The 27,890-nt window shown below is 35.8% G+C and overlaps 1 protein-coding gene across 2 annotated transcripts; it reads left to right on the top strand.

Annotated features, from left to right (window-relative positions):
• Positions 1 to 52: 52 nt before the first annotated feature.
• On the top strand, positions 53 to 27,615 carry LOC139135814 (NACHT domain- and WD repeat-containing protein 1-like). Of its 2 annotated transcripts, none has more exons than XM_070703544.1 (19): positions 53 to 207; positions 350 to 436; positions 879 to 1,024; positions 6,942 to 7,144; positions 9,612 to 9,966; positions 10,780 to 11,862; positions 14,402 to 14,600; positions 15,122 to 15,325; positions 15,687 to 15,795; positions 16,105 to 16,257; positions 16,861 to 17,006; positions 17,481 to 17,725; positions 17,850 to 17,975; positions 20,566 to 20,771; positions 21,419 to 21,661; positions 22,195 to 22,366; positions 22,743 to 23,617; positions 23,994 to 24,077; positions 24,592 to 27,615. In XM_070703544.1, the coding sequence occupies exons 3-19, from the start codon at positions 910 to 912 to the stop codon at positions 24,838 to 24,840; spliced, it is 4,767 nt and encodes a 1,588-aa protein (XP_070559645.1). In that variant the 5' UTR covers positions 53 to 207; positions 350 to 436; positions 879 to 909; the 3' UTR covers positions 24,841 to 27,615. The 2 variants fall into 2 exon arrangements, with proteins under 2 accessions (XP_070559645.1, XP_070559643.1); XM_070703542.1 differs by having other exon boundaries at positions 350 to 487.
• The last annotated feature ends 275 nt before the right edge of the window (positions 27,616 to 27,890 follow it).

Here is a 27,890-nt window from a genome sequence, read left to right as displayed (position 1 = left end):
ACTGCCTAATGCTAAACGTGCACACTTTGCAGCGCGGAAATCTTTGAATATGTTGCACGTTGTGGCGCTGTCATGGTTTAGAGCGTACAATAGCGTTCCTGATGTGTCGAGCACATTTCACGGCGTTTACCATATTAGTTGGTCCAGTGAATTGCGTTGATCTGTAACCGTTATTCCCACGAAGAACCTTTTGACGATATGTCACTGGTAATATTGGGTCGGTTGTTTTGTTGTTGTCCCCACATTGGCTTGGTGACTATTGACAGAGTGTCGACTTGTTTGCATATCAATACACATAAGGGATCATTATATTGTATAGCACTCACACAAAAGGTTTCTCTTCCTATAGGGGAAAACTGACACGGTGCTGTGCGGTGGATAGAGGGACTGCGGTGAAATGAAGTTCCTCAGTAAAAGGCCTTAGTAACGTCACCGGGTGCGTATCGTTGATTACGCCTACGATTAGATGGAGAAACCAGCAGAACAGGTGAGAGTTTTGACTATGGTTGTTAGTATGCAGATGTGCCCCAAACATGAAATTTCTATGAATTAAGAGACACAAGTCTTCCACTGCACTATACCTTGTACAGATACTTGTCCGGTAATTTGTTGACATTTTGAGCTAGCACGTCGACCAGGGTCGGCTGAAGAATTAAGTCATGTTGCTGTTGAATTTATACAAAATAAGTATATACACACTGATATTGATTCAGCCGGTCTGTTTCATAAAAAAACGCAAATTATAACTTTAACACGCCTGAACACTTATCCTATGTTCCCAAGTTCATGGAAAAGTAAATAAGAAACAATTGTAGAAGTTTTTGGCGACCACATGATTGTTACTAATCGTCGTGTTATTCGTTTAATTATACCCATAGTAATGGTGTGAAAGTCCAGAAAGCTGTCGGCATGGCAACACTGAAACTCAAAGATTTGGAAGAGAGCATTCTGTGTGGTCACATTATTGAGCTTCCACCAGAGCCATCTCAAATTGTTCGCATCTTTATAAGTTCAACATTTGGAGGTAGGTATTTAGCCCAAGTTCTAAAATTTATGAGCACAATAACTGCCTTACCTTTTTGTAAGCAGCCAGTAAATGAGCTGTAAACCCTCAAAGAATCAGGCCATAGATCTTGGAGTCTTTAACACTAGTGGGAGTTACAGTGTTTCAACAGATTTTCCTTTGACTTTATTGCTTTTGCAATTTATCACCTAGTTACAACCACTTAGATGATAAAGAGGTGTTACTTACTCAGGTTTTCATCCACATGATTCAGTAATTACCAGACTATGACGCCTAATTTAGCTGCAATGTTGTAGCTCTTTGAGGGTTTCACTTCTTCAAATGAAGTTGATTTAAAAACACTGAGATAAGTAAGTGTTTATGTAACTAAAACAAAGTGTTGAAATAGAATTGATAATAATTGTGCTTTGAGAACATCTATGCTGTTTTATAATTTCATTTTATCTTACTTTACATTCCTGTATGTTTTTTAATCCCCCCCCTCGATAATTATCTAAGCAATGAATTTGTCATCAATTATGTTACAAATTCTCACAAAAACCAGTTTGCATTTAAAAAATACATGAAAATGGAGGGTAGTGGTTTGATTGCCCTCATCAAAACGCTACGGCATCATCATATAAAACTTCTTTACATTTAGTAAACTAAACCTGTCTTTATACTATGGTATTGATAAAGTGTTATCTGAAGATGTTAGGAAGTATTTACCAAGGCTATTTATCTTTTATCATCTGAATACTATTTCCATTGTGTCAACAGAAAATCAATGCAGTCAATGAACTTAGTTGTTAATTTTCTACCATGGATTAGAATTGCCAGTACTGATATGAAAAAGAGAAGTAAAACTGTGAAATACAGATAGATCAACTCAGGAATTTTTCTGATATTCTTTATGCTCCTTTTGCAAAAAGCAGCCCGAGTTTCATGAATATTACAGTTTAGATGTATTCATTGTTTGTTTTAAAAGTTGTTCATTAAAAGAATATTTCTATATTTTTCCTCTCCAATTTTTGGAGGAAACAAACCTCCCTCATTTCACAATAGCTGATACAAGTTTATGTAAAGAGGCATGTGTTTGAGCTTACGCTGAATCAGTCAGGAGATTTATATTCTAGGCAAAAGGATGACAGTTGGAAATACCATGTAATTTGAACTCTCACTATAGGGCCTATGGTTTCGGTGATTTCCTGGCTTTTGTAAAAGTTCTATGGACTCGATCACTCTGGTCACTGGTGTATTTGATTTCCCAAAGTAAGATATTTTAGCTTTGTCAGAGAATAAACAATCAAAAGTTACACGTACATGAACATAAATATGAATACTCTGGTAAACAAATCATTGTTGCAGAAATCAAGTAATAACCAATCAGTGAAAGTTGATCTGTGCATATTTTAATGGACAGTAGAAACTGCTACAGTTGATGATTAATGTAGTAGCTACATGCATTGTGACATTGTTACCTGTAGACTGTGCTTTCATTCAAAGATTTCATAAAACATTGCGACAACAGTTTCCATTCAGTAATGTACTAATCCAAAAAATTCATTATTGTTCTTTACATGCTCATGGCCAGAAGTTGAAATGTGTTATCTTTGTAATTTTTTTCAACTCATTTGTTCAGGTAAAAAGCCAATGCATCAACACACAGTGATGCCTACCTTATTATTTTAATAGTAACAAAATTTATATATTACATGTACATCATACAGACACATACTTCAAATATTCCGTCTCGTAATAGTATTAAACAAAGTGTCATGTGTAATCGAGAATGAATTTCAATATCAGAGAATTTGTCTATGCAACAAAGACAGTGTTCATGAATAGGTTATACAAACTTGCTAGATATAAAGTAACTACTTTCAGACGACTTACAGGAATGAAAATCACATTCAAACTTGACAGAAATGAAAGACAGCTAGCATAAGGTAGCAATGTATAGCTACATGCTAAGTCTTATCGTAAATCTGTGAGTTACAGACTGTTGTGTGAAATTTTGTGTTGTTATGACAGTAAAATTTACAAAGGGTTCCAGACTTACCATTTGACTCTAAGGGGATTTAATATTTGTATTGGTGTATATGTACATCTGCTGGCTCTGAAATAATTATTGCAAGCAAGTACTTTCACTTACCAGTACATTCATTGTGGTCTTGTGGTCTCTCACAAAAAATTGACAAAAATCTTCTCAGTGATTTACAAAGTTTCTGTCAAAAAAGCTTAAACTTTCAATATCCATTCTTTTCATAACACTTCAATTCTCTCGATCAGGCTGCCCAACCTCTCAACTCCAATCCCCATGGTAACCTCAATTACTTTGCCGAGGTTTTCAAAAACACAGGATGAAGCTAAGACACTGATAGAGTTAGAATACAAAAATGGAACAGAACTTGCTCAAACATTTTACCAAGTTAAAAAACTGATATTTGAAATCTATCAATTATTTAAATTGAAGAATTAAAGAGATAATATTTGATGGAAAAGTATATTTTATAATGTTTATCACTGATATTTAAACTAATAGAATGAAAAAAAATTCAAATCAGGCTAATTATCACCTGCCGTAAGCATTGACCTTGGAGCAGGTGTCCATGCTATAATCTTATTGAAACAAGTAGATTGTTGTGTCAATGCTGAAGTCAATAATGTCAAAGTTATCCGTTACTTTGTTCATGTCTTTGTACATAAGCAGGATTTATTGCATTCATTATAAGTTATCTCATCTGTTTGTGACACACATTGTGTTCAGTATTGCCAACACAAACATGCAAGCAAAATTAGAAATACAAAATAAATTTTCCTCTGCATTTCATTGCTTGCATTGGTCTTTGTTTCAGTGTCATCCAAGTCTTTATTTTTCTCTGCTTCTAGCAAAATCATCTTTATACCTTCTTTTTGTGTGTGAAGTGAGCAGGGACAAAAATCAGTGACATACATGACAATATAATCTCACGTTATGGTGCCTAGTATTGCTAACTAAATATAACTGTACCTACAAGTATCTGCCATGATGTACTTGTATGGAGAGTTATGTTTTGGATATCTTTGACAGTTGATGCCATGGTGATGGCATTGACACTAAATTCTATGGTTGCCATGGTCCTATTCTTGGTAATGAAAGACTTTTAACAATAGTGTTAAAACATAGTAATAGATTTTAGTATCTTCTATTTCAAAATTTGAAGGGCAATCAAGCAAGCAAGGTTACAGATCAGAGCACTGAGGTAAATTTAGAGAAAAACTTGGCTTCCTCAAAATCAACTATTAATTAATGTGTAACAAGGCTTGAACCCCAAAAATGTTAAACCTGAAATCTCGGTCAATTTAATATTTTATTCAAACCTCATCAAAACCCAAGATTTAACCCTTTGAGCGCCAAAGTAAATTTTTGTCACCTTTAGAAAATATACTCCAGTCAATTTTTTTCTGATTTTTGTCAAAATTTTTATAACAAACTGTATCCAATTAAATGTGATATCCATTTGGTCCAAAATTATCAAAAAATTACAGAAAAATTCATAGAAATTGGTAAAAATGTTGCACTAAAAATTTTAAATTTTGGTGGAAACAATTACAGCACTCAAAGGCTTAACAGTAATGATGAGAAACAAAATATCCAAGCACTTGTGACATAATTTACTAAAACTATAAATCAGTGTGAACATGCTATATCCTAGATCTTGAGGAGTGTAAATATGGTTTTGTGGCCAGAAGAAATATTCTTTCCAAACTTTTCATCACTTTACAACACCATGCTCTTTTCAAAAGCTCCCAAGAGAAACATTTTGCTTTTTGTATCAACAGCAATGGAACCATATATCCTCATTCCAACATCAATAATGGAACATACTGGTACCATGTACACAAGAACTTAGCCACAATCATAACATTCCCAATCTCTGTAGTTCAATTTGATCTTCATCAATATCTGGAAAGGAAATAAGCCTGTACTAGCTAAAGTAAACAGAGTGTGGACTGTCCATAGGGAAAATGCAGCGATTGTCTAGTGTCTAGTAAACATCCCATGATTCTGTAGTTTTGTAAATGATAAACACAGTACAATAAAGTTTCAGTTTCCAAATCCTAGCTGCAGGATCAACTCTAATCAAACCAGTGCTTGTTGTTGGATAAAAGTCATTGTACATTTTGTGCAGTGAGCCAGAAGCTGAACAGTCCCTCTTCCCAACGTTTGATATTACGAAATATATCATACCAGACTGATGGCGCAAATGCAGCGATCTGATTGGTTAATACGCGAAAAGAACCGTGGTATATTGGTGATATACCACGGCTGGCACACGCGCGAGTTCTCGGCTAGAGCCAAAATCCATTTTTTGACGTTCTATGTGAGAATTTCAATAAAGTGTTATGATATAATAGCAATAAATCACACCCAGCGAAGGTATACCACTCGATTTTGACCAGTTCACTTCATATATGCACTCGCTATCGCTCGTGCATATATGTCGTGAACTGGTCAAAATCTCATGGTATACCATCGCTGGGTGTGCTTTATTGCTTAAATATATGATTATATGGGAGGTGTTATAAATTTAACTGTTTTGAATGTGAAATCACAGAAGTAAATTTTACACAAAATATTTTATTTGAGTTTGTCACCATTCAAAGTATTTTAGTTTACCATAAATTCATGGAGGAAAAAAGATAAGATACACTAAAGTTTTACTAGTTATTCAGCTTTCATGACATTTATTGATCCTTATCACAGCAAGCAGAGCTGGATTATTATTAATATTGTTGTATATTTATAAATTTAGTTTCTTTGATGTGTTTCTATATTGGCCTAAACCTGCACAGGAATATTCAAACATATTTCAGACGTCCTGAAATTGAAACTACATCACTTTTGATTTCATTTGCGAAAGTGAAAATTCATTACTCATTTTGAAGTATTTTAAATCATGAGACTGTGGTGCAAGGATCTATGTTGAAATCAATGAACAATATTGTTTAATGTGATTGTCAAGGCTGACTACTTACACTGTATGCTTATCCGTACAAGTACAACTTAATGTGTCATACACCTGTAGATTTATCAGAATGGCAATAAAACACCTTACAGTGAGTGCCAGTTTTCATTGTGATTTGAAATGGGTGTGTGACAGAAACTGCTTTGTGTTAGAGCATAAACAATTGAGTTGCCATGGAAGTGACATGGTATCAGATTGGCTTAGGGCACAAGGAGGCTTTCTATCATGTTTCAATACGGAGAAAACTGAAAGGCCTTTCATTCGATACTTGAAGGTGAAATGTAGGTGATTATAACAATGCAACTGAACCCAGTTGTAGAAAAAAGGTCATCTTGTACCGGATTCATCGGTTCCAGTACATATTGTGGGAAATGTACAGTACACATAAATTTTTTGTTTAAAAAATTAGACAATACCCAAAAGGTGCATTTAATCATTCCTACATTTGACCAAAAATTACAGAGACAATTGAGTGAAACTTTTAACAATATTTTCAATATTACATCGTATAAAACTAGTACATTTCCTACTTCTGAGAGGAGTATGTTGAAATACATTGTGTAGAATATGTTATTGTTGACAACGAAATCTGGTCCTGATAGAACTTCACTTGTCAACACTAACATTGAACATTATACACATATGGTATCAGTAAATTGAACGCCAGGCAATGATTTGATGAATATTTTGGGGTTGGACAAAATACTGTATATTGCAGGCAAAATAAAAATATTGGATATCTAAAAACTTACAGCAAATGTAATGGTGCTTCATAATATATTTCTGAAACAACTAGGTAACGTTTCACTGACAGAAAAAGTTCAAGATAATGACAAAGTTTTGAATGATCATAGAGTAATAGCATTTTTGAAAACTATGCTTTTACTGAAAAAGCTTCAAGAAATTTTCTTTTTTACAACTTTCAGATGTTGTGGCAGAACGAAACATCTTGCTTCAGAAGGCTTATCCATCCTTACAGCAGTGGTGTCAAAGACGGGGCTTTGATTTCCAGGTGGTGGACATGAGATGGGGTGTGAGATCAGAATCTGCCGTAGATCACAGTATTACAGCTCTCTGTCTCAGAGAAATCCAAACTTGTCAACAAATCTCTGCTGGGCCAAATTTTGTGGTAAGGAATAACACTTCCAATCATAGTTTTTGTCCACATGGCAATCCGTAATACACTGATATTGACATGCAGAAATCATGGTTATCTTTCTACTGGTATTATCAGGCGTATCAGCATGCCCATTTTCACTGCTTTTTATTGATTTGCTCTTTTACAGTCATTCTTTCTTTCTATTTTCATACTCAGTAGGGTTTTCATTAATTTCGTTTTCAACTTGATGTACTTGTAGTTCAAGGAAACAATGAATGATTCAAGTTTTTTGGACTTCCTTCACTAAAAAAATTGTTAAAAGTAACTTCAGAGTTGTATTCAATAGAAATAAGTATGTTTTCAGTGCTTTCAATTTGCCAAACAGCCACATGAACAATTCATTGTCATACGTTAGTAGTTCAAACCTATACACTGTATCTTGTTTCCATGGAGTGTGAGGTGAAATAGGTCATGCCTTCAAAGATGAATGTAATATGTCAATATCGATCCAAGTTCATTACCAGCACTCTAATTTCAGTCATTAATGAATTATTCTGCTACTATGCACTGAATCTAAAGTTGATGCCAGTGCCTTGAATTCATTCATTTCGTTGACATTTCCCCCCTTTCTCTTGCATGACATTAAAAATGAATTATTTTTTCCTACAGTCAAAAAGCATGTTATTTTGTATGCCTTCCTTTATGAAAATCACTCTGGAAGAAGTTTCAAGGATTTTACTCCTATCTATGTTTTATCACTGTATGCGCACAATAAGAACAACTCGTAGGAATGACATAGTTTTCCCTGGATATTTTGATCAGGAAAAGTCATACAGTACATGTAGATGAATGCAATGAGACCTGTGTATTGTCAGTCTCTTTCCCAAAACATAGGGGATAGTGAAACACTGTTGTCATGGACTTGATACATGTATGTTTCACCAGACCATGGTCAGAGGGACCGTGACCAGACATAGCATAGCACTGTACGGTACTGTATAGGCACAATAGATATATCTATGCACATGTAGAAACTCTACCATTGTGATCTCTGAACAAACACAATTTGACAATTGACCGTGACATAACTAACACACTTAATAATCATTCAATGATGATCCATTGTCTTGAAGGAACTGGGTTTATTGAAGTGGTTTTAACCATTACAAGATTATCACCATCTTGTAACTCCAATGCATTCCAAACACACAGGCTCTCAACCACATCTGTGAATCCCATTTTTTCGTGCAGTGTGAAAACATGTGCAATATTCAACGACAAATAATTAGAATAGATGTCTAAAACTATGGAGAAACTTCCAAAGTAATGAAGGGTTTTCTGTTTTCCGCAATGAAAACCACATAATTGTCAAATGAAATAATTGTTGTGGAAACACAGGAACTATTTACTGGCCCATGTGTATTGTTTGTACTCCCATCTTTAAGAATGAATTTGACCGCAGGCATTGGAGAAACAGCTTTGTCTGTGTCTGACGATGGTTTGCATTAACACTCAGATTGTTTGTTCAGACTAAAATGCAGGTTTTCAACTCATTGGCCAGTAGCTATGAAGGTTATAACAACTAGTGAAACATGTCATCTGAAAGAATTTACTGACGTAATCAGAGTTCTCCACAGCAAGGAAAGCAAGACAGGATAGCCATTTACATAACAGTGCATGATTTACATATTCGTTTGTTGTGGAAAATATATTGTGCTATGATTAAACAGCCATGAGTAACTGTAATGTACGCTGATTTTTTCACATTTTCTTTTGTTTGTCAATAGCAAGTTCTTGATCTACTCCCCAACGCATGGTGAAAAACACTAACTGATTGGCTTATCAACACAGTTTCCTTTGTGTACCACACTGTTATTGTTTGAATTCTAGTCCAGACCAAATTCACTAGTCAACAATAAAATGCAGTCTACAAATTTACAAGCTAAGTTGACAAGCTGAATACTGTGTATCTCAACATGCTTTGAGGGATGGAATATTTTTCTTGTATTTGTATTGTCCAAGTCATCTTTATTCCCATGTCCTTAATGCTGTTCCGAGTTGTAAAACAAATATGATATGGACAGTGACAACTTCTGTTGTATCATACATGTTTGAATATTAGCTGGCTGCTGATGTACTGTAAGACATGTATACTACAGTAGATGGATAATGTTGCCTCATTTCACAAAATATGCAGTGAAGGATGAAAGACTGGTCTCGCCTCAGACTAGACTAGATATATCAATCTAAAGTTTGTGGCTTCCTTTGCATTGTTAAGTATTAAATTATATTTATTATGGGGATAGTTTTGCTTTCCTTGTCACATGGTTACCCCATAGACAGTCATATAACATCCCTGAAAATATGAAAGCTTTCATTTTTGACAATTTAGTCTTCAGTTCAACAATAACTCTTTTATTGTTATTTGTACATTCTTGTCTTGCAAATGGTAAATTCTTTTTCAAATCAGTGTTTCAATATTTTTCTCCCCAAACAGTGTTTCCTTGGTCAAAGATATGGCTACAGACCTCTTCCAGCAGAGATTGAAGAGAAAGAGTACAACATTTTGAGTAAATGTATCTCAGCAGATGAATCCTCTATTAGTCTTTTCAAAAACTGGTACAAAGCAGACCAGAATGCAATTCCTCCACGCTATGTCCTGCAGCCAATCACCACCAAGTTCCAACACTATGATGATACAGACCCAGCCAATAAGGAACTTCGTGAGAAGGACAGTAAGCTGTGGATGGAGGTGTTTGAAAAACTGGCATGCCTGCTCCGGAAAGCTGCCCAGAAAGCTTTTGATGATGGTCTTATTAACGAAGAAACCAAACACAAGTATTTCATGTCAGGTGAGCCATCAACTCATACAATGATCCTTACATTTGAATAGCTATTGTACATCTTCTAAAATTTAGTACAACATTTTCGTTCAGATCATCATAGGTAAACACATATACTGTTGTCAGTGTTTTGACATTTCTGTGAGACCCTTTTTATGTACACTTATTTGCATAGTCACAAATTGGCCAGATTTTAGTTTTTGAATTTACTACTGTCTTCCTTTCTTCATGAGTCATTCTATCTTATCCATGTACTTAGTAGGATCATACTGTAGGTACTTTATGTCGCAGTTATTATTTTTTGACAAAATTAAACAATTTGAGAGTTAAAGAGGGGCAGTGTAAGACAAATGAAGAAGTTTAACCTTGCATATATCCTGATGCTATAACCCAGACTGGTTACAGGCGGAAAAAAGACATGATGAGCTTTATCAAAGATAAGTGATAAAATCAAATTTTTGTTCGTGATGTAAACATATTCCTAAGCTTGCACTAAATGATATGTAAATGAAGATTTAAGTTTCATGAAAAAAGTATGTTAAATGTTGTTCCAGTAATTTTCTGTAATGTACAGACCACTGAGACAAGGTGTGTAGTGGTCTTTAAACAATAAATTATTATTAATATGTTAAAATAAAAATATGGTGAAACGGTGTTCCTTGTTAAGTTGCAAATGTAATCAATACTTTTTTACCATGGAAAACAAAGTATCCAATAAGAGAGCATTGCTATGATGCAATTGTAACATATGTTGATCACAAGTCTGTACAGAATTTTACCTGTGTTGATGGTTAACAATCATGTCTGTATATTTTTCTGTAGTGACTGAGGCTGAAATCAGAGCAGCAACTACAGTGGAAGATGTTGATCAGAGGTGTCTGTGTTTCATCAGGACTTTGAATAACATCAATGATGAAGATCCAGCATCACAGACATACACTGATGTCAAGGAAAACGGGAAACCCAAAGAGGAGGAACGAACTTTGCTTGAGGATGTGCGGAATAACTTCATCAGGAAATATTTCCGACAGGACAATATCCACTATTATGGTGTCGAGTGGATGGAGGGCGGTGTTAATCCATCAGTGCCTGAACATGAAAGTTACCTGGAACAGTTCTGCAAGCACTTTGTGACAGATATTAAGCAGAAATTAGATAAAGCACTTAAGTCAAAACCATGGGCAAACCTCTTCAGTAGTGAGTTACGAGATGAAATTGCCCATCATATCAATTTCTGTGTCAGCAAGTGTGTTGTGTTTTGTGGTAGGAAGGATCTCCTTGGTGAGATTAACCAATATGTGGCCAGTACGCATACCAAACCAGGGCACAAACCTGCTGTTTTGTTTGGATTCTCAGGAAGTGGAAAGACATCAGTAATGGCCATGCTTGCCAAAAACTCTCGCAAGGAACTCGGGGAAAACTGTGTGACCGTTCTCAGGTTTGTTGGTACATCTGGTCAAAGCACCTCTGTCTTACAGGTGTTGGTCAGTGTATGTCAGCAGATATGCCATGTTTACAAGATAGATGTTCCTTCAAAAACAATATGGCAAAGTTACAATGACTTGGTTGCCTTCATTCCGGTACTCTTGCAAGAGGTATCACAGAGTGAAACCAAACGACCTCTGCTTATCCTCATAGATTCCCTTGACCAACTGTCAGACAGTCACTCTCCGTACAGTTGCAACTGGCTTCCAAAGTTGTGCCCTCCAAATGTCAGTATAATTGTGTCTTCCCTTCCCAATGAGCACAACATCCTGGAAAACCTGCTTCAAAGCATGCCTGATGAGAACAACTACTTCCAGGTCAAGCCGCTGCAAGAAGGTGCTGGGAAAGAAATCTTTGACACCTGGATGTCACGGATAAATAGGCAGATAACACCAAAACAAAGAAAAGTCTTCAAAGATGGTAAGGAAGATACTAGTTATATCTCCTGCATTTGTTAAATGTACCGGCTATGGCATGGAGCACAAAATGTGTTTGTCACGGTTTGTTTAATGCAATCAAGGTCATTCTCAGTACAGGTGACATTTTTCTCTTTGCTGGATACATGATCTGAGCTAGCTCAGCCTTGCTGGTGACTAGAGTACAACTAAGAATAAACCATTGAATGGATTGATCATTCCTTGACCTCTGACCTTCAGTAAGACTGGTAGAAAAAATAGCGCCAATGGCACTTGATCACAACTGGCACATTGTGAAACTACTCTATCTCTGGGTACACCTGTACATGAAATACTGAATGGGTAGGTGCTGCGGGTTTGGAGTTTGTCAGTAAATGCACACAGAAAACAAAGTCCCGAAGTAGCGAATTCCAGCCATTTTCAAACCACACTGTTTGTCAGTGGGGTAAGCAATATTCGCACAAATCACATTTCCAGGCTAATAGACTATGTTTTACGAAATCACACGTCCTTATTACAAAATAAAACGATCTTTGTCTTTAAATCAATGCGCGCAGTAAACAGGTCCAGCAGCTAGTTATGTCATCAAGTCTGTAATGTTAAGGGTCATAACAAATGTGAGAAATCTAAAACGTTAAATATGTTGTTTTTTATCAATTTTATTACCAAAAGCGCATGAAAATCTCTGATACTTTGAATCAGCCATCCTGCATATTTGTAACATTCATCAAAACCTCATTTCTGTTCCACAACTCATTAAATAGTCCACAATGCAGGATTGGTGTACATTCCAAAACTACATGAAAGACCCCTAAAATCAATTAGTTAAAGGGGGGTTAGAAATTTCCCAAATATCTCACCGCTGCTCCGTTTGGCTCCATTTTTCAGAATCGGAACCTTGGAATTAGTCTGAATATCTCTACCAAATATCAATGCAGTCTGTTCAGCCGTTTTTGACTTTTTGTCATTTACGGAAAATGGACACTGTCCACCACCGGTTGAAGCTAACCCTATATCACAACTTCCAGATGTGATAATGACCTATGGTCATTATGTTAAAAATACCGCCAATGGCGCTTGGACATAATGACCGCCTAGTATTATCGGCATTTATCAACAACCACACTCACTGTGAATTAGACAGACCACGAAGTCAATGAGCAACATATAGCTGAAAGACTATTTTTCACATTGCGATTTTAAGCACATTTTATGAGAAAAGAGACATGTATATGTATATGGAGAAAAAGCAGAAGACATATTTGTAAATTGTTTGTTAAGTGACAATTATATATGCATCTCTTGAAATTTTGTGGTTATAAGGTATAACAGTAGTGTAAGAATAATGAGGTATGAATAAGTTAGTAAAGCTAAGTTGACAGTAATTAAGATTACAAATTATACACTAAGCTGGGGAAATCTGATTGAAATAAATGTTGAAAAGTAGCAAAGTCATGGTCATCTTTTGTCTAATACCTTGTGTAAGTTCTTGAACTTTACATAAATCTTGCTATAGATTTGTTGCTAATGGGCAATACATGTAACTGTGTTTCAGATCATTTGAGAGCAATCTATCCATGACAGGTTTAAATTGTAATATACTTCTATTTAAAGGAGAGAAACTTCTCAATAATTTTTTTCCCTGTAATTTGCTGTGAGAACACATGGACAGATGCTCAGGACTCTATGCTGGTGCTACCTTGATAACTAACCTACAACTTGTAACATCATTGTCTAACCTGTTCACCCCAATTTCCTGTAGACAGGTCCACACTCTCCATTGATAACAATGGGTTTGGGCCATACCATTGTAGTGAAAGACTGTAACATGTGAGGTTGTGGATACTTAATCTCTGGAATGTCAAAGTCTGTATATTGACTCAAGGATGTTTACTTAACAAATGCCTAGGGTCATCTCAAAAGTGAGAATCTAAACTATGAAATATGTTTTTTTTAATGCTTTTGATGCCCAAAAGACCATAGAAATCTCTTATACTTTGAATCAGCCATCCTGCATATTTCTAACATTCATCAAAACCTCATTTCTGTTCAACAACTCATAAAACAGTCCACAATGCAGGATGGTGTACATTCCAAAACTACATATATGAAAGACCCCTAAAATCAATTAGATAAAAAGGGGGTTAGAAATTTCCCAAAACTATCTAACCGGCGCTCCGTTTGGCTCCATTTTTCGGAATTGGAACCTTGGAACCAGTCTATGTATCGGTATCAAATATCAACGCAGTCTGTTCAGCAGTTTTTGACTTTTTGTCGTTTACGGAAATGGACGACATCAAACACCGGTTGAAACCACCTCTATATCACAACTTCCAGTTGTGATAAAAATGATCAGAGTTGAACAAATTGTAAGTCTGAAATCTAGGGCCGTCAAATGATATTCTGCCATGTTACCGATCTTGTTGATTATAGAATAGTAAAGCAATTATTTAAACAGTAGGACTTGGTTGTATAGCTGGATTTACTTTTCTCACCCCCAATTAATCATAGCCAGACTTAAGTTTTTCCTCTTTTTCTTCCAGCATTTTCTCGTTGTCGGCAGCCACTCTTCCTAAAGCTTGCCTTTGACCAAGCCTGTTACTGGCGATCCTACACACCTATATCTGACCTTGACCTTGGTGATTCTGTACGAAGCGCTATCGCGCTGCTGTATGGCAGACTAGAAAAAATTCATGGGGAAACTCTGGTATCCCATGCCTTGGGTTACATCACAGCGGCAAGGTGAGATACAGCTGTATTAAATATATACAGACAGACTTGCTGAAAAGGCAATTTTTTTCGATAATAACACAGCTACTGTAAGGTTTTCATGAAAAGATAGCTACTGCAATAACTGCAGCAAAGATACAGTAAAAGCATTCACTGTCAGGTCTTCCTTCCACTCAAATATACTTGTTGCTTAGTTCCATTTCGTCACCAGGTTTGTATTAATATACTGGTGATATAATTCATCATAAATGTAGTTGCAGTCTATGTAAATTAACATTAAAGACATTTTTTGCTGAAACGATACATTGTCTGAATATTTAGCTTTATCCATTTAGAATATCAAGAGACAGTAGTAATTTCTTGCTAAAATAAACCAAAAATCAAATTTAAAAAAAAATCAGTTTTTTCAGAAATCACATACATGGTGTGTTGTCATCAATTATTCTTGATTTACAAATGATGTGTTATGTCTGATTTCAGCCTAATTATGTTTATGAGTAAATACTTTATGCATAATATTCATCTCAAAATAGAAATGGTTTGAGTGAGGCAGAACTGGAAGATGTTCTCAGCATTGATGATGAAGTGCTGGACGATGTCTATCAGTTTTGGTCACCACCCAATCCTGACATGGTTAGAATTCCTCCATTGCTGTGGACAAGACTCAAGTATGACCTAAATGAGTACCTGGTTACCAGACAAGCAAACGGCAAAAGTGTTATGGCTCTTTATCATAGGTAAGAAGTTTTCCATTAATTCTGTGGAGTGAGACAGGATTTCCCTGGAAAACACCGAGTATACCATCTTTGGATCCCACTTTCATTGGACTATACCTAATTGTCAAGTCCTTTTCCAGTTTCTTTCTTTTTCTTGCAGAATCAAAAACACTCTATCTGAAGTGATACAGTTCAGAAATTTTTAAGAATTTCTTCCTGCCACTGTGTTTTCTTAGTCAAATCTTATGAGATAATATTTTTCCAGATGAAGATGGCAATCTTAGTTTTTTATTCAAAAATAAACAAGCTGATGTATTTTAGTACCAAGATTGTTTTGCAAACCACAAATAATACTTTTTCAATTTTTTTTTCAATTTCAAAGACAATTCATAGAGGCTGCTAAAGACCGATATTTGAAAGATGATACGAAGAAAGCAAGGCACCAAGTGTTGGCAGAGTTTTTCCTCGGAAAATGGAGCGGAGTGAAAAAGGTTTGTCATGCTTATATAAGTATCTGTTTCATGTGTTCTAAACAATTATATTTATCCACAAAAGTACACTGATGGTACCTTTGTAATATTTATATCTGTCAGTGAATGAATTTTGTCAAACCTCTTTGACAACTTTCTCAGCTGCTTTTGCTGACATGATGTTCCTAGCCATGTCATTATGAATTATTCATATTTATAAATCATATAATTTTAAATATAACTGACACCAGTGCAAGACTATAGAGATGCTAAAGACAAGGAAAACCCACAAACTAAAGGCTTCAAATTTTCCACATTTGCATTTTACAGACAATCTACCTGTCTCAGAGAAAGGAAACTTACAATGCTGACCGTAAAGTGGCGATCCAACCAATGAAGTTCAGGAAAATTTACAATATGAGAAAATTTAGGGAGCTGCCATATCATTTGCTGTATGCCGGTGATGATGACCAACTCATTGAGGTAATTGTATAAACCTGATAGATAACAGTGTGTGAAGAGTTCTTCTTGAAACTATCATCATTGTTCAAATCTCAGTCCATCCATTTTGATCCAGTGTTGTGCTATTGAACATGTGCCACCAATTTTCATTCATTTGTTTGAATGTACAGTATAATATTATACTAAAGTTTTCCAAAGGTTAGCTAATTAGTAATTTGACTTTGATGACACCAGAACTGAATGTCAAGGAATCAGCACTCATTCTGCAGGCACACTTTATACGCCTTGGTACAATCATTAATTCTGTGAGAAAATTCTGTGCTTTAACTTTAAATTTTTCCCATGCAGTGAAATAATTCCCATAAGGGAAATACTGGTGTCACAGGACAGTTGATTCACTGGATTATTAAAGTCAGCTGAATCACATATCATGATTAAAAAAATTATCTCAATTTTCCAGCAGTGTACCACATATATCAATTTTCCAGCAGTGTACATGTACCACATCTATTGCCATTCTCTCATCCAGATGTAATTGATTCCTCTCAAAGGGTATACATGTTTCACATTACTGATTCTGTTTAACAACAAACTAACAATCCTTTCTTCTGTCATTTCCCACAGCATGCTATCGGAAACTTTGGCTTTCTCAATGCTGTTGTCTCCGCGGCTTCTATTCAGAGTGCCATTGAAGACTTGAACTTGGTTCTCAGTGAGAGACAAGGCACTGAACTTGGTGAGGAAGTTAAACTTATACGAGATGCTATGAGGTAAGAATACATCAGTACCACTTTATAATTCTCATATTGGATGTCAAGACAGTGATAATTCCTTCACTGCTACCCAACTACTAACTCATGATTCACTGCAACCATAAACTACCTTGCCAAGTATAAATAGGTATGCTACACTCCTGGTATAACAGGTTGACAAGCATCTTGCCATGTGTAAACATGACTTGCCAACTTTTAAATCTTTCATAGCCTCTTCAATACTTGTCGCACTTTTATTTTATCAATGCTTATTATCAAACTCAATATGGATCTGTAATTACTACCGGTACGTTCTATTCCTGCAATGGTTATTTTACCCACAGTCCCTGCAAATAGTCTGGAGGGACTGTTTTTGTACCAAAGTAATGAGTCAGTATCTTAATGTCATAGCAAATTTATGGTACTTGATTCTATCTGTATATTTTATACTTAACTTTCCTTTTTTTTTGTTGAATTTTTGATAAAAAACAGACTAGCCCGACCAACTATAGAATTCGCTGCTGGTTCCACACACAAAGATGTTGACAAGTATTTAGGGTTGGAATTCCTGGGACGACTTCTTCAATTTGTGGACAAGTACCCAAGATGCATCGGTAGTTTGGTGAATGGAACTCAGGATTGGTGCAACAGATACCGTCACTCTGTGCTGGCACCACAGAGGGGGTGTTTCCCAGCCCCAGGGGGTCCTCTCAGAACAACTCTTATTGGGCATCGAGGTATGTTCACACTTTTGTCATTAATGTCTTTCTCTCTTCTTCAGTATTTATGTCAAGAGCCATTGCTCAGTGACTGCAGCCACAGTTTGTAAAAGAGATCTGTTATTTTTTTATTTTTCAACAGGAGACATTCTTGACATGGCCATTAACCAGGCAAATATGTTGCTTGTGACAGCGTCCAGAGATTTCACAGTCAGAATATGGGATCTAGAGAACGATGACGTTATACACACTCTACAGGCACACTCTGGTAAACATATAATCTATCTGTATAGGTGTTGCAATGAGTTCTATAAAATTGTAATATCATGTATATAATACACTATGGTACAGAAATGCCATTCAGTGTTGAGTACATATATCTTGACTGACATGTTGTTCGGTATGCAAGTTGGATAGAATTGAAGATAACTGAGTACAGATAGTACATGTTACAATGCTATTTGGGTTTTTCTAGCAGGATACCACATACCTTCAAAATTCAAGTAATCATTGGTTGTATTTAAAGTGGATTTATTCCAAAAGGTCTTTGAAGAACTCGAGGATTAGTCAATGAAATGACTTTGTTCAATAGTTGCTGACACTTCACTCATCAGCAATATCATGACTTTCTGTAAATTTGCATTTTGTCTTAAAAAGGATGTTTATGTCTTATGTCCCAAGGAAATAGTAATATTCAATATTTAAATGGCGAAATGGCAGATGATTGTTTCACGTGAATGCATGTATCGTTTGACATGAAGCTCAGAACAACAGCGCCCTCACAGGTCACAGAAAATCCTCTAGTGGCCACTCATTCAACGTTTGTGCTTACTAGTCAGTTGGCAATGCTATAGTGCTATATTATTCTGATACCTTGCAGTAGAATTATTTGTTTCTGTCAGAATAGCGCATTCTTGCATGGTTAATTACCTCATGCCACTAAATTAGGCATTAAATGCATTTTCTCATATTTTGCACGTGTGGTTCACCATCATTTTAGTTTTTTTTTTTTGCACAAGATTTCTAGCCAACTCTCTCACAACCCAGTTTTACTTTGTACAAGTGTCCAAAATGGGATTTAGTGTAGTTCTTAAATCAGAAAACTGTAAGAATGATTTGGAATTCATTTTACATTGAAACATTTTCATTGTGATTGCACGACAGTGTGATCAGACTCAAAATTATGCATGCTGTGCAGAAATTATGAAATCAGGTGTAGTTTTTTGATACCGTTGTCGTAACAATACTGTATGCATGAACTTTGAACTTTAAACCGTGACATATTAGACACAATATCATAACTTTTGTCAACAATTAACATGTTTCACGACTGATAATGAAGTATAGATTTTCTTTCACATTTATCATTATAGCTCTCTGTCTGAACATTAGCCTTAAAGAAGTGATCATGGAATTTCTCTAAATTCACTTCAGTATATAAGATTACATGAAACACTTATCGAATTAGGTCAACTCAATACATTGAAACAGGTAATACTGTTAAAAGTGAAATTGTATGAGCAAATTTAACTGAGAAATAGAAAAAAGAAAACTTTTACTTTTTTTAGGATATAAAGATTGTTAAAGATTTTTAACAAATTTGTTATTGCTTACTAAAATGGTGATATTAATTCAAAGATAATATCAATGTAATGTAAAAATGAATAATTTTCAATACTTACAAAACCTGTGACATCAAATTTCACAAAATCAGTAGATCTGGGTGTAGTGAGAGGGTTAGCAATGTGTATAGCTTGCATATTGATGTAATTTCTCTGCTTTCTTCATTCCATGCTGTATTTCAACTTTAATATTATTACAGCTCAAGGAAATGTAGGTAAGAAATCCTTCCATTCATCTGCATCTTTCAAATGATAAAGTTGGTTGAACTCTCATTGCTGTTACAGTCTCCAGCAAATAGTGTCTACACTATGCTTTTGTCTTTCATGCTCTGTTGGTAATGTAGATATGGGCAAGAGATTGTTATTATGGACAGCGGTTACAGTTACAAGCTGTTCGTGGTAGTTTTAAGACAGTGTTGTATCAGAGAGGATGGAAACTGACACAAGCCATTTGCGCGTCATTTGAATTTATTTCAAACTAAATCTTTTAAGAGATTTGTGGTTGAATGGGCCACAGTGCTGAAGAGTAAAACAGGATTTTCATGTTTATCTACTAAATACATGTCACATGTAAACGATCTTTGAAAAATTTGTTATTTTCCTGACAATATCTGTCTGAAATTTTTTGAATCAACCTTTAAAGCAAACTCTTTTATTTTGATTCTTTTTTATCATGTCATAACCTTGCAGTGTTCTGCCCTTGAGGTTTACAAATTATTCATCAGTTACTAAAAATGAAAATTTCATAAAAGATTTAATACGGAAAATTTTCTGACCTTTTTTCTGTCAATGGTATAGCATTAAAATAATAACTAATTTTTTTCTTTGATATTGACATTTCTTTTTGAATTATAAAGTCAACTAATAAACACTAACATTTCTTTTTAAGTGTTAGTACAATTTCATAATGAGTTGTTGGATCCAAACCGGCATCCCAGTACATCATGAAAATTTACCACACAAAAATTTACCCCACAACAACTTGGTACTACAATAGACAACTTAAATTCAATTGTGTCCAAGGTTGGATGCCATTTTCACATTTCATCCCCAAGTCCAATTAATACCTCTAGTCTCTGCCTAATACCAGAATATTTATGTTAATCATACTAGAACTCAAAGTGTCTCATTGAAACTTTCCCAAGTGCCAATGTCCATCCATCCATCCATTTATCCATCACAGTCTTACATATTGACAAGTAGTGACTGATTATTCCTTACTTCATCTCTTTGTAGATGCTGTGTACTGTGTTGCTATTACCAACAATGGTAAATGGCTTGTATCAGGAGCTGCTGATGATTCACTCATTGTTTGGAGTCTCCGTACCGGTGAGATCATCCATCGCTTACCAGAAATACATAGTTACTATTACCTCCATGCACCGCTTACCACAACCCATGACAGCTGTAGAGCAGTATCTGTGGACAATGTCAATATTAGTGTAAGTCTGTGTTTATGATGCATCCAGATTGATAAAGTCTGTCTTTGTTAAAGGCCTGTGCCGGCGTCAGATTGTCTTGCAGGGAAAGCTACTTTTAGATTATAGTTTCAATGGACAACAAAAGGCTGTGATACTCCATAATCCTCTTAGACTAAAACAAACTTGATCCTTGGGATCTTGTCCCTGGCCTTTAATGATACATCCAGTTTGAAACATGGAAAGATCAAAGGGTTGATAATTTGCCTTTGTTGTAAGCCCAAATTAATGTCGTGAGTTTATCTCATCAATTGGGAAATGTGTCGGCAGTGTAATCAAATTTAAGCAGTGCACATTTTGTTTGACTGATTAGGGTCCATTGTATTTATATTTGTATTGGTGTCTTTTAAAAAAAATAATATTTAGACATATCAAATGCTATATGCTTTCATTATACTCTTTTACTTCGTTGTAAACACATTATCTAACATCCAGAAATCACTGGCTGCTGACTCATCTTCCAAGAAAATAAATTGAGATTTTTTCAATTAATTTTCTGTAAAAATGAGATTCAAAGCAGCATGTGATGAACAAAAAACTAAGAAGGTTGCTTAAAAACTTTTGACATCTGGCTCTTGAAAGATTAAAAAATTTTGTTATCATGTATACAGGTCCATGACATAATTGAAGGAAAGAGGTTACAAACATTGAAGGGACACACCAATGCTATATCCTGCCTCAAAGTAACCCCAGATGACAAGTATATTGTCAGTGCATCAGATGACACTACTGTTAGGATATGGAACATGGACACTGCACAGATTATGCATAACATTACGGACCATACCAATGATATCACGTGTCTAACTGTGTCTTCAAAATATGCTGTCAGTGGATCCAGAGACAAAACTTCGGTGAGATCTCGAGAAGTTGAACTGTTGAATGTGTGAACATTTTATCGATACCAATAAGTGTTAGTGTACCTCAGTTTGTAAATAAAAACAGTATAGGTATTTGCAGTGTTTTTGCCAAGTTAGGATAATATGCACCTCAAGAATAAAAAATCAGGGGTCACCAAGCAAATACAAGTTACTCTGGGATTTGCAAAACAAAGTTCCTAAAATTTACAATACCGGTATTTGAAATTCAAAAGGGCAGCTGATGAAAAGTAGATGTTTGACTTTCACAAATGAGGGTGAAAAATTCAGTTACTCTGTAGGCTGTAATCCACACAAGCAACATAGCAGAATAGTATTGTAAGCATTTGAGTATCCAAAAACCAAATCCCTTGGTGCATTCTGTACCACACATGGTTTTGGAACTGCAGTAACATTGCTGCTGTTGTTGAATGTTGCTGATGTTCCATTCATTAGTAGTAAGCAACTAAGTTGGCAAACAAAATTGATAAAAACATCAAAAGCTGATTTAGTATTATTTTGGCTTACAGCTTGTCATTGACATTGTAAGTGGTGCAATAATACACAAACTAAGCAGTGCCAATCAACTGGCAGTGTATTCGGTTTGTGTCAGTCCTGATGAAACTTACCTTGCCACTGGAAATGGACACCAACTCACGGTGTGGAACATCAAAGATGGTCAGCTGCTTCATACATGTTCAGGTGAGATGGTTGAAAGTATCAACAGGGATGTGTTCACAGCTTATGTGACTAGATACCAGACGTTGCTGGAAATGAGTTTAGTTTGGGGTGGTGTCCACCAAGAGGATGTGATCTGGTTTTCAAGAACTTTGGGGACTTTTTTTATTTGTATACTGTGGAAGCAATAAGAATGTTTTATTGTATGACAAGTATGTCATGTGGTATGATTCCGCACTTTGATTTTTAACAAAGAATGCTTTTTTCACTGCCGGTTAGAGAATATTTTCCAGTAATGAGCATTTTGATATAGAAGCATATGTAGCGTGGTAAACAGGAAATCTTTGGCGTGAACGAGTTTGTTCCAAACTCTGAACTGTGGTTTAACTGATTTTTGCAGGTCATGACAGTAGTATTGACTGTATATGTGTCACATATGACAGTAAATACATTGTCACTGGAGCTAGGGATGACATCATGGTGGTCTGGGAAGCCGACACTGGTAAAATGGTACACTCTCTTGAAGGCCAGCAAGCTATCGTCTCTCATCTAGCCCTGGCAAAGTATCTCGTCGTGTCAGCATCACTGAAATCACAGTATATCAAACTGTGGAACATTTCACCTGAACAGGCTAAAGAGAAACGGCAAACTTTCCCTGACAAGTCGGGCATTGTTGCTGTGACGTCAAACTGTCTGTATGTAGTGTACAGGGCAGACAACACTCAGGATGTGAAGGTATGGGACGTTGAGGATGGACAAGACAAGTACACATTAGTCGGACACACCGCTGAAGTGACTTGCCTCATCACCACACATGATGACAAATATGTTCTCAGTGGAGGCGCAGACAAGACTGTTATTCTGTGGCACATCAAGAGTGGAGAGGGCATGCACATATTTCCTGAGCAGAGCAATGCCATCCGACACCTGAATCTCAACCAAAGTGACAGTCACTTCATCAGCGTGTGTGCTGACAACACCGTGTCCCTGTGGAGCATCAGAGAGAAATCCATGGTGGCGCTGGCTCCCACCACCAAACATGTGACATGTGCTGCATTGGCCGACACAAACACTATGATCTATGGAACAAGGGAGAGTGTGCTTTGTGTGTTTAACACCAAAAACAACAAAACACAAACAATGAAAGGTCACAAATCATCAATACAGTGTTTAGTTGTCAGTTCTGATGGCAAGATGTTGGCATCGTCTGCTCTGGATCCATTTATTATCATCTGGAACATTGGAAAGAGGAAGAAACTGCAGACTATCACCATGGTCAGTCTCTCTTTTCTTCATTATTGTCACAGCCCTCTTTTTGATGTGACGTTACTTTCACATCATATTTCACCCAGCCACCAAATCTATTGTGTCACGCAAAGGAAAAACACCGGCTGTCCTTGTCATTTCAACCTATATCTATTGGGGCCGATCAGTTGAAATTTGAAATTGTTCTGGATCTAACAATGCAAGCTCTGTATCATTTTCAGTTTGATGTATTTTGTACGCTTTGATGTTTCCATCACAAAATATGTATTTCATTGAAGATGTAGTTTGCTAATTTGACAGTCAAACACTTATTAAATTATTTATTACACTGTATTGACTACAGTTTTATGTGCTAAAATGCATCACATGATATCTTGTGTTTCAGGGTAAGAGTGATGTTGAATTTGATGTCAACCATCTGGCATTCTCTGATGATGGCAGATTCATTGCGAGTGCAGCATCTGACAAGGTATTGTATTTGAACAGTCCTCAAGTATTGTATTTGCATGCCGTTGACCCACAAAGCAAGCATTGCCTTTTTTTGATGCCTTTTTACCAAGCCACTTCATCACAATCACTAGGTCTTGAGTCATTGATGGTGTCAGTTGAACTGTATGCTTGCATCAGGAGTTACAACATACTGGTACACCATTCCAAGTGTTCAGTGAAATTGAAAATCATTGACTCTATTAAGTTCCTGTATATCATTGTAAATATAGCCTTTTGTCAGGAAAACTTGCAAACTTTCTTCCATAGAGAATGATCAAACAAAAATCTGCCCAAAGCAAATCTCAAAAAGTAAACAAATAGTCATTGTACTGTCGGTGGGACGTACATCTCATTGTTCATCGGATGCGATGTAATAATATCATTTCTGAAAAGAACAAGAAAGTCATCATGGAAGTTCAGTGAGGACATTCAACCACTCAATTTCACAATTTTTGTAGATAACCCGTCATTTGATTTCTTAACTTGAATTACAGCAAGTGAAGTTGTGGCGAGTGCAAGATGGCACACTAGTAACATCACAGTACGTGTACTCCAATGTCACAGCTATGAAGATCAAATACTACAACATCATCGGCGGAACTCGCATTGGCCAGCTGTTGATGTTACAGATACACTACGTGGAAAATGAGGATGACGACTATTTTGAAGATGATATCAGTGAGTTTGGAAGTGGTTTTCTTCCCAGAAGGCAGACATCATCTGTCTGTTGTTCTATTCTATAAGTTATGTAGGATGAAATATACAATAGCTTGTACAAATCAGTCTATGAAAATCTTATGGTTATTGGTTTCCATCTCTCTGTGGAATGGAATATCAATACCTGTCATGGAAACTGATTGATTTGCAGATATGTAGTATCTGGGCTGTGAAAATTGTTGCCTTTGTCATGACAGAACTCGTGCCAAATACAAATTTTTGTAAATCAGATATATAAGTTGATATTGCTGTAATGAACATTGAAGTGTGACCTTTAGTATTTACATTACAAAACAACTTTCATCTCGCTTAGGCAAAAGTATTTAATTCTGATCCATACTTAGTCAATTTAAATTACTTAAAAGATATTACCGTACTGTCATGGTGGTTGTATGACATTGAAGCTTGGAAATTTGCATCAGCCAAGTACAGTTTGATATAATGGATTTCTGTGGCTCCCAGGGCAAAAATTATTCCGGTAGCAGTAGTCCTGGGAATGATGAACTTGTCCAAGGATTAAGAAACTTGAATCATCAACCAATTAATGATCAGCTTTCTAAAACTTACAGCAGATATTCACAGGGTCAGTGAAGGCATAGTTGCCAAATACTGAAATAACCATTGCTTTCAGCTGCATGTACGGTAGTTGGCTTTTTCGTTGAAGTTTACCATTGTTTTATCAGACTATGCAAGTTGGTACTGATCAGTTAAATTCTTTGTCTGTCTTCCCTTTGTAATCAATATCCATTGATTTCTTCAAATCAGTAAGTTAGGTTATAGTGACTATTAGCTGCTTGATATAAATCATATCAGATTTGACTTTTGATGAAATTACATTCCATACATTTGCAAGTATCATGCAAGTGTCACATGACATAATCTCTATAAAGTAATTTTCAATCATTTGTAAACTCTACAATGCCATGATTTGTCAGTTGTATAGATATGAAAGCTGACAAACTGACTCAATTCTGATCACAGACTATCAAATTGATAGTTTCTGCCCTTGGTCCATCACCAGAATTGATATTTTGAGACAAAGCTTACCGCAATCCAGTGTAAAACAAGTACCATTAATTGTTACTTTGCAATGTTAATTTTGTGCATTCTGAAGCAAAGTTTGTGTATCTTTCAGTAAAATTTGAGTGGTTTTGTAATTGTTTTTGTTTACCACATTACATATCAGCTTGTATACATATCTTGCCTTGTCAACAAAGGGTACACTCAGATTTGTTTGCCATGGCAGTATGTCTTTTTTTAACATTTGTATAGTTGATGAGATTTTTTAACTTCAAGAGATAAGTTCTACAAAACTGTTTAACATTTACCAAGCCAATGGAGACCAATGGTAGGTTCATCTCCGGCTTACAGACACCTAGGTTGCTCTTGGTCAGTGTCTAATGTTTGTGTGTTTGTTTTTATGTAGAGGTTGACTTCATATTTTAAACCAAGGCTTTAATTTCAACAACAAAGCACTCCAGCAAGGATGCAGCCATGTAATGTGCAATTTTAACCTTTTTCTAGATGTTTGTGAATTTGTCTTTGATTTAATAATAATAATAATAATAATAATAATGGGTTTTTATATAGCGCATATATCCACTAGTCCTTGTACTCAAGGCGCTTTACAATTATTATTATCCCTGGTCACTGGACCTAATATGATACCACTCAACTGGGGAGCAAACAACAGCGAACATGTGCAGCCAGTGAGCTCAGCAGAACTAAATGCACACATTGCAACCACTGTCCTACCAGGTACCCATCACTTCTGGGTGGGGAGAAGCAAAGAGGAATAAAGTGCCTTGCTCAAGGACACAACACCACAGCCATGCTGCGGGGCTCAAACTCACCATCCTGTGATCATTTGTTCTCTGCTCTAGCCACTGGCCCATGATGCCTCCCTAAAGTTCATTAAATTCGCCTCTCAGAGATTTTCAGAGTCTCAATGATTGTCATCATCAATTTTTTCCCAAAGACTCCCATTTGAAGCTGTGGCCAAGTTTGGGAAAGTATTGGAGCAACTTTTTGTTAATTCAACCCTATTACCAACAGGGTTTGGCCCAACCCCATTGTATCATGTCTATGGTGAGTACATACCTATGTACAGGGCTTGGGTGAACACCACAGTGTTCATTTGTATTATTTCATAGTACAGCATTCACTTGTGTAACAATTGGTCTGGAATTCTAACTATGCAAAATTCAATTTTACACAAGGTGGTATCAGTTTCCTTGCAGTGATCACCATTGGGACGCAGCTTCACTTCAGAAATTCAAGTATTTCTAGTATAAGATTTGCAATGGTGTCTCTGCAATGAGATTTCCAATGTTGAATTTTGAAAGAATTTAAGTTCATTCCACCTTGAAACAAATAAATCTTGTAAAGATTCTACCTTCTGCATCATTCCAGAATCAGATATGTACAGCTAGTTATTAACTTAATTCTTGTGACAAAACATTTGCGTGATTTCCTGCTGTAAGATTAAATTTTATATATTTAGGGGTTGCAATAAAATAAATTTAAATTACGGTACATATATTGTATAAATTTAAAACTGATAATACAAATGAAGTCATATTTTATATCCACTGTGTACAGGTTTTTCTTTAGTCCAATTATTTCATGTAAAGATATCGGATGTTTTGTGTCAGCTGACTGTGTGTTGGAAATTTTATACAAAATATAAACTTTTTGCTATTAATACCTGTATATACCTGTAAATTTAAAGAATATTTTTATATAAGATTGACAGTAAAAAACTGAATTGTAATAAACAGATAAAGTTAATATCTCAGAAATTCCACTGTGGATTGTGTTATTGTTTTAGAGGTTATAAAAGCTATAGCAAATAAACATTTGGACAGCCGGAATGTTTTAAAATTTACTTGAAATTGCTGAAAGTTAGATGGAAATGCAACAATTATCAGTAACTATCAACACGTTACAATGACTTCATATATACAGTTTACTGAATTTGAACACTTTGTTTTGTTTCACATTTGTGAATTCATGAGACACAACAACCCAACTTACAAAAAACACCGTCAAGGACACTATGTGCTCACATTCGTTT

Source organism: Ptychodera flava, chromosome 6 (genome assembly GCF_041260155.1).
Source record: "Ptychodera flava strain L36383 chromosome 6, AS_Pfla_20210202, whole genome shotgun sequence".
Lineage (NCBI taxonomy): Eukaryota > Metazoa > Hemichordata > Enteropneusta > Ptychoderidae > Ptychodera > Ptychodera flava.
Note: the sequence above shows the minus strand (reverse complement) of the source record. Positions and strands in the feature narration are given on the sequence as shown.

Bases quoted from the DNA above. Each gene is read 5' to 3' on its own strand.
- LOC139135814 (XM_070703544.1), top strand. From the start codon at position 910: ATGGCAACACTGAAACTCAAAGATTTGGAAGAGAGCATTCTGTGTGGT. The intron at 17,976-20,565 runs GTAAACATATAA...ATCTCTTTGTAG, and splicing joins CACTCTACAGGCACACTCTG to ATGCTGTGTACTGTGTTGCT. The intron at 23,618-23,993 runs GTCAGTCTCTCT...CTTGTGTTTCAG, and splicing joins AACTGCAGACTATCACCATG to GGTAAGAGTGATGTTGAATT.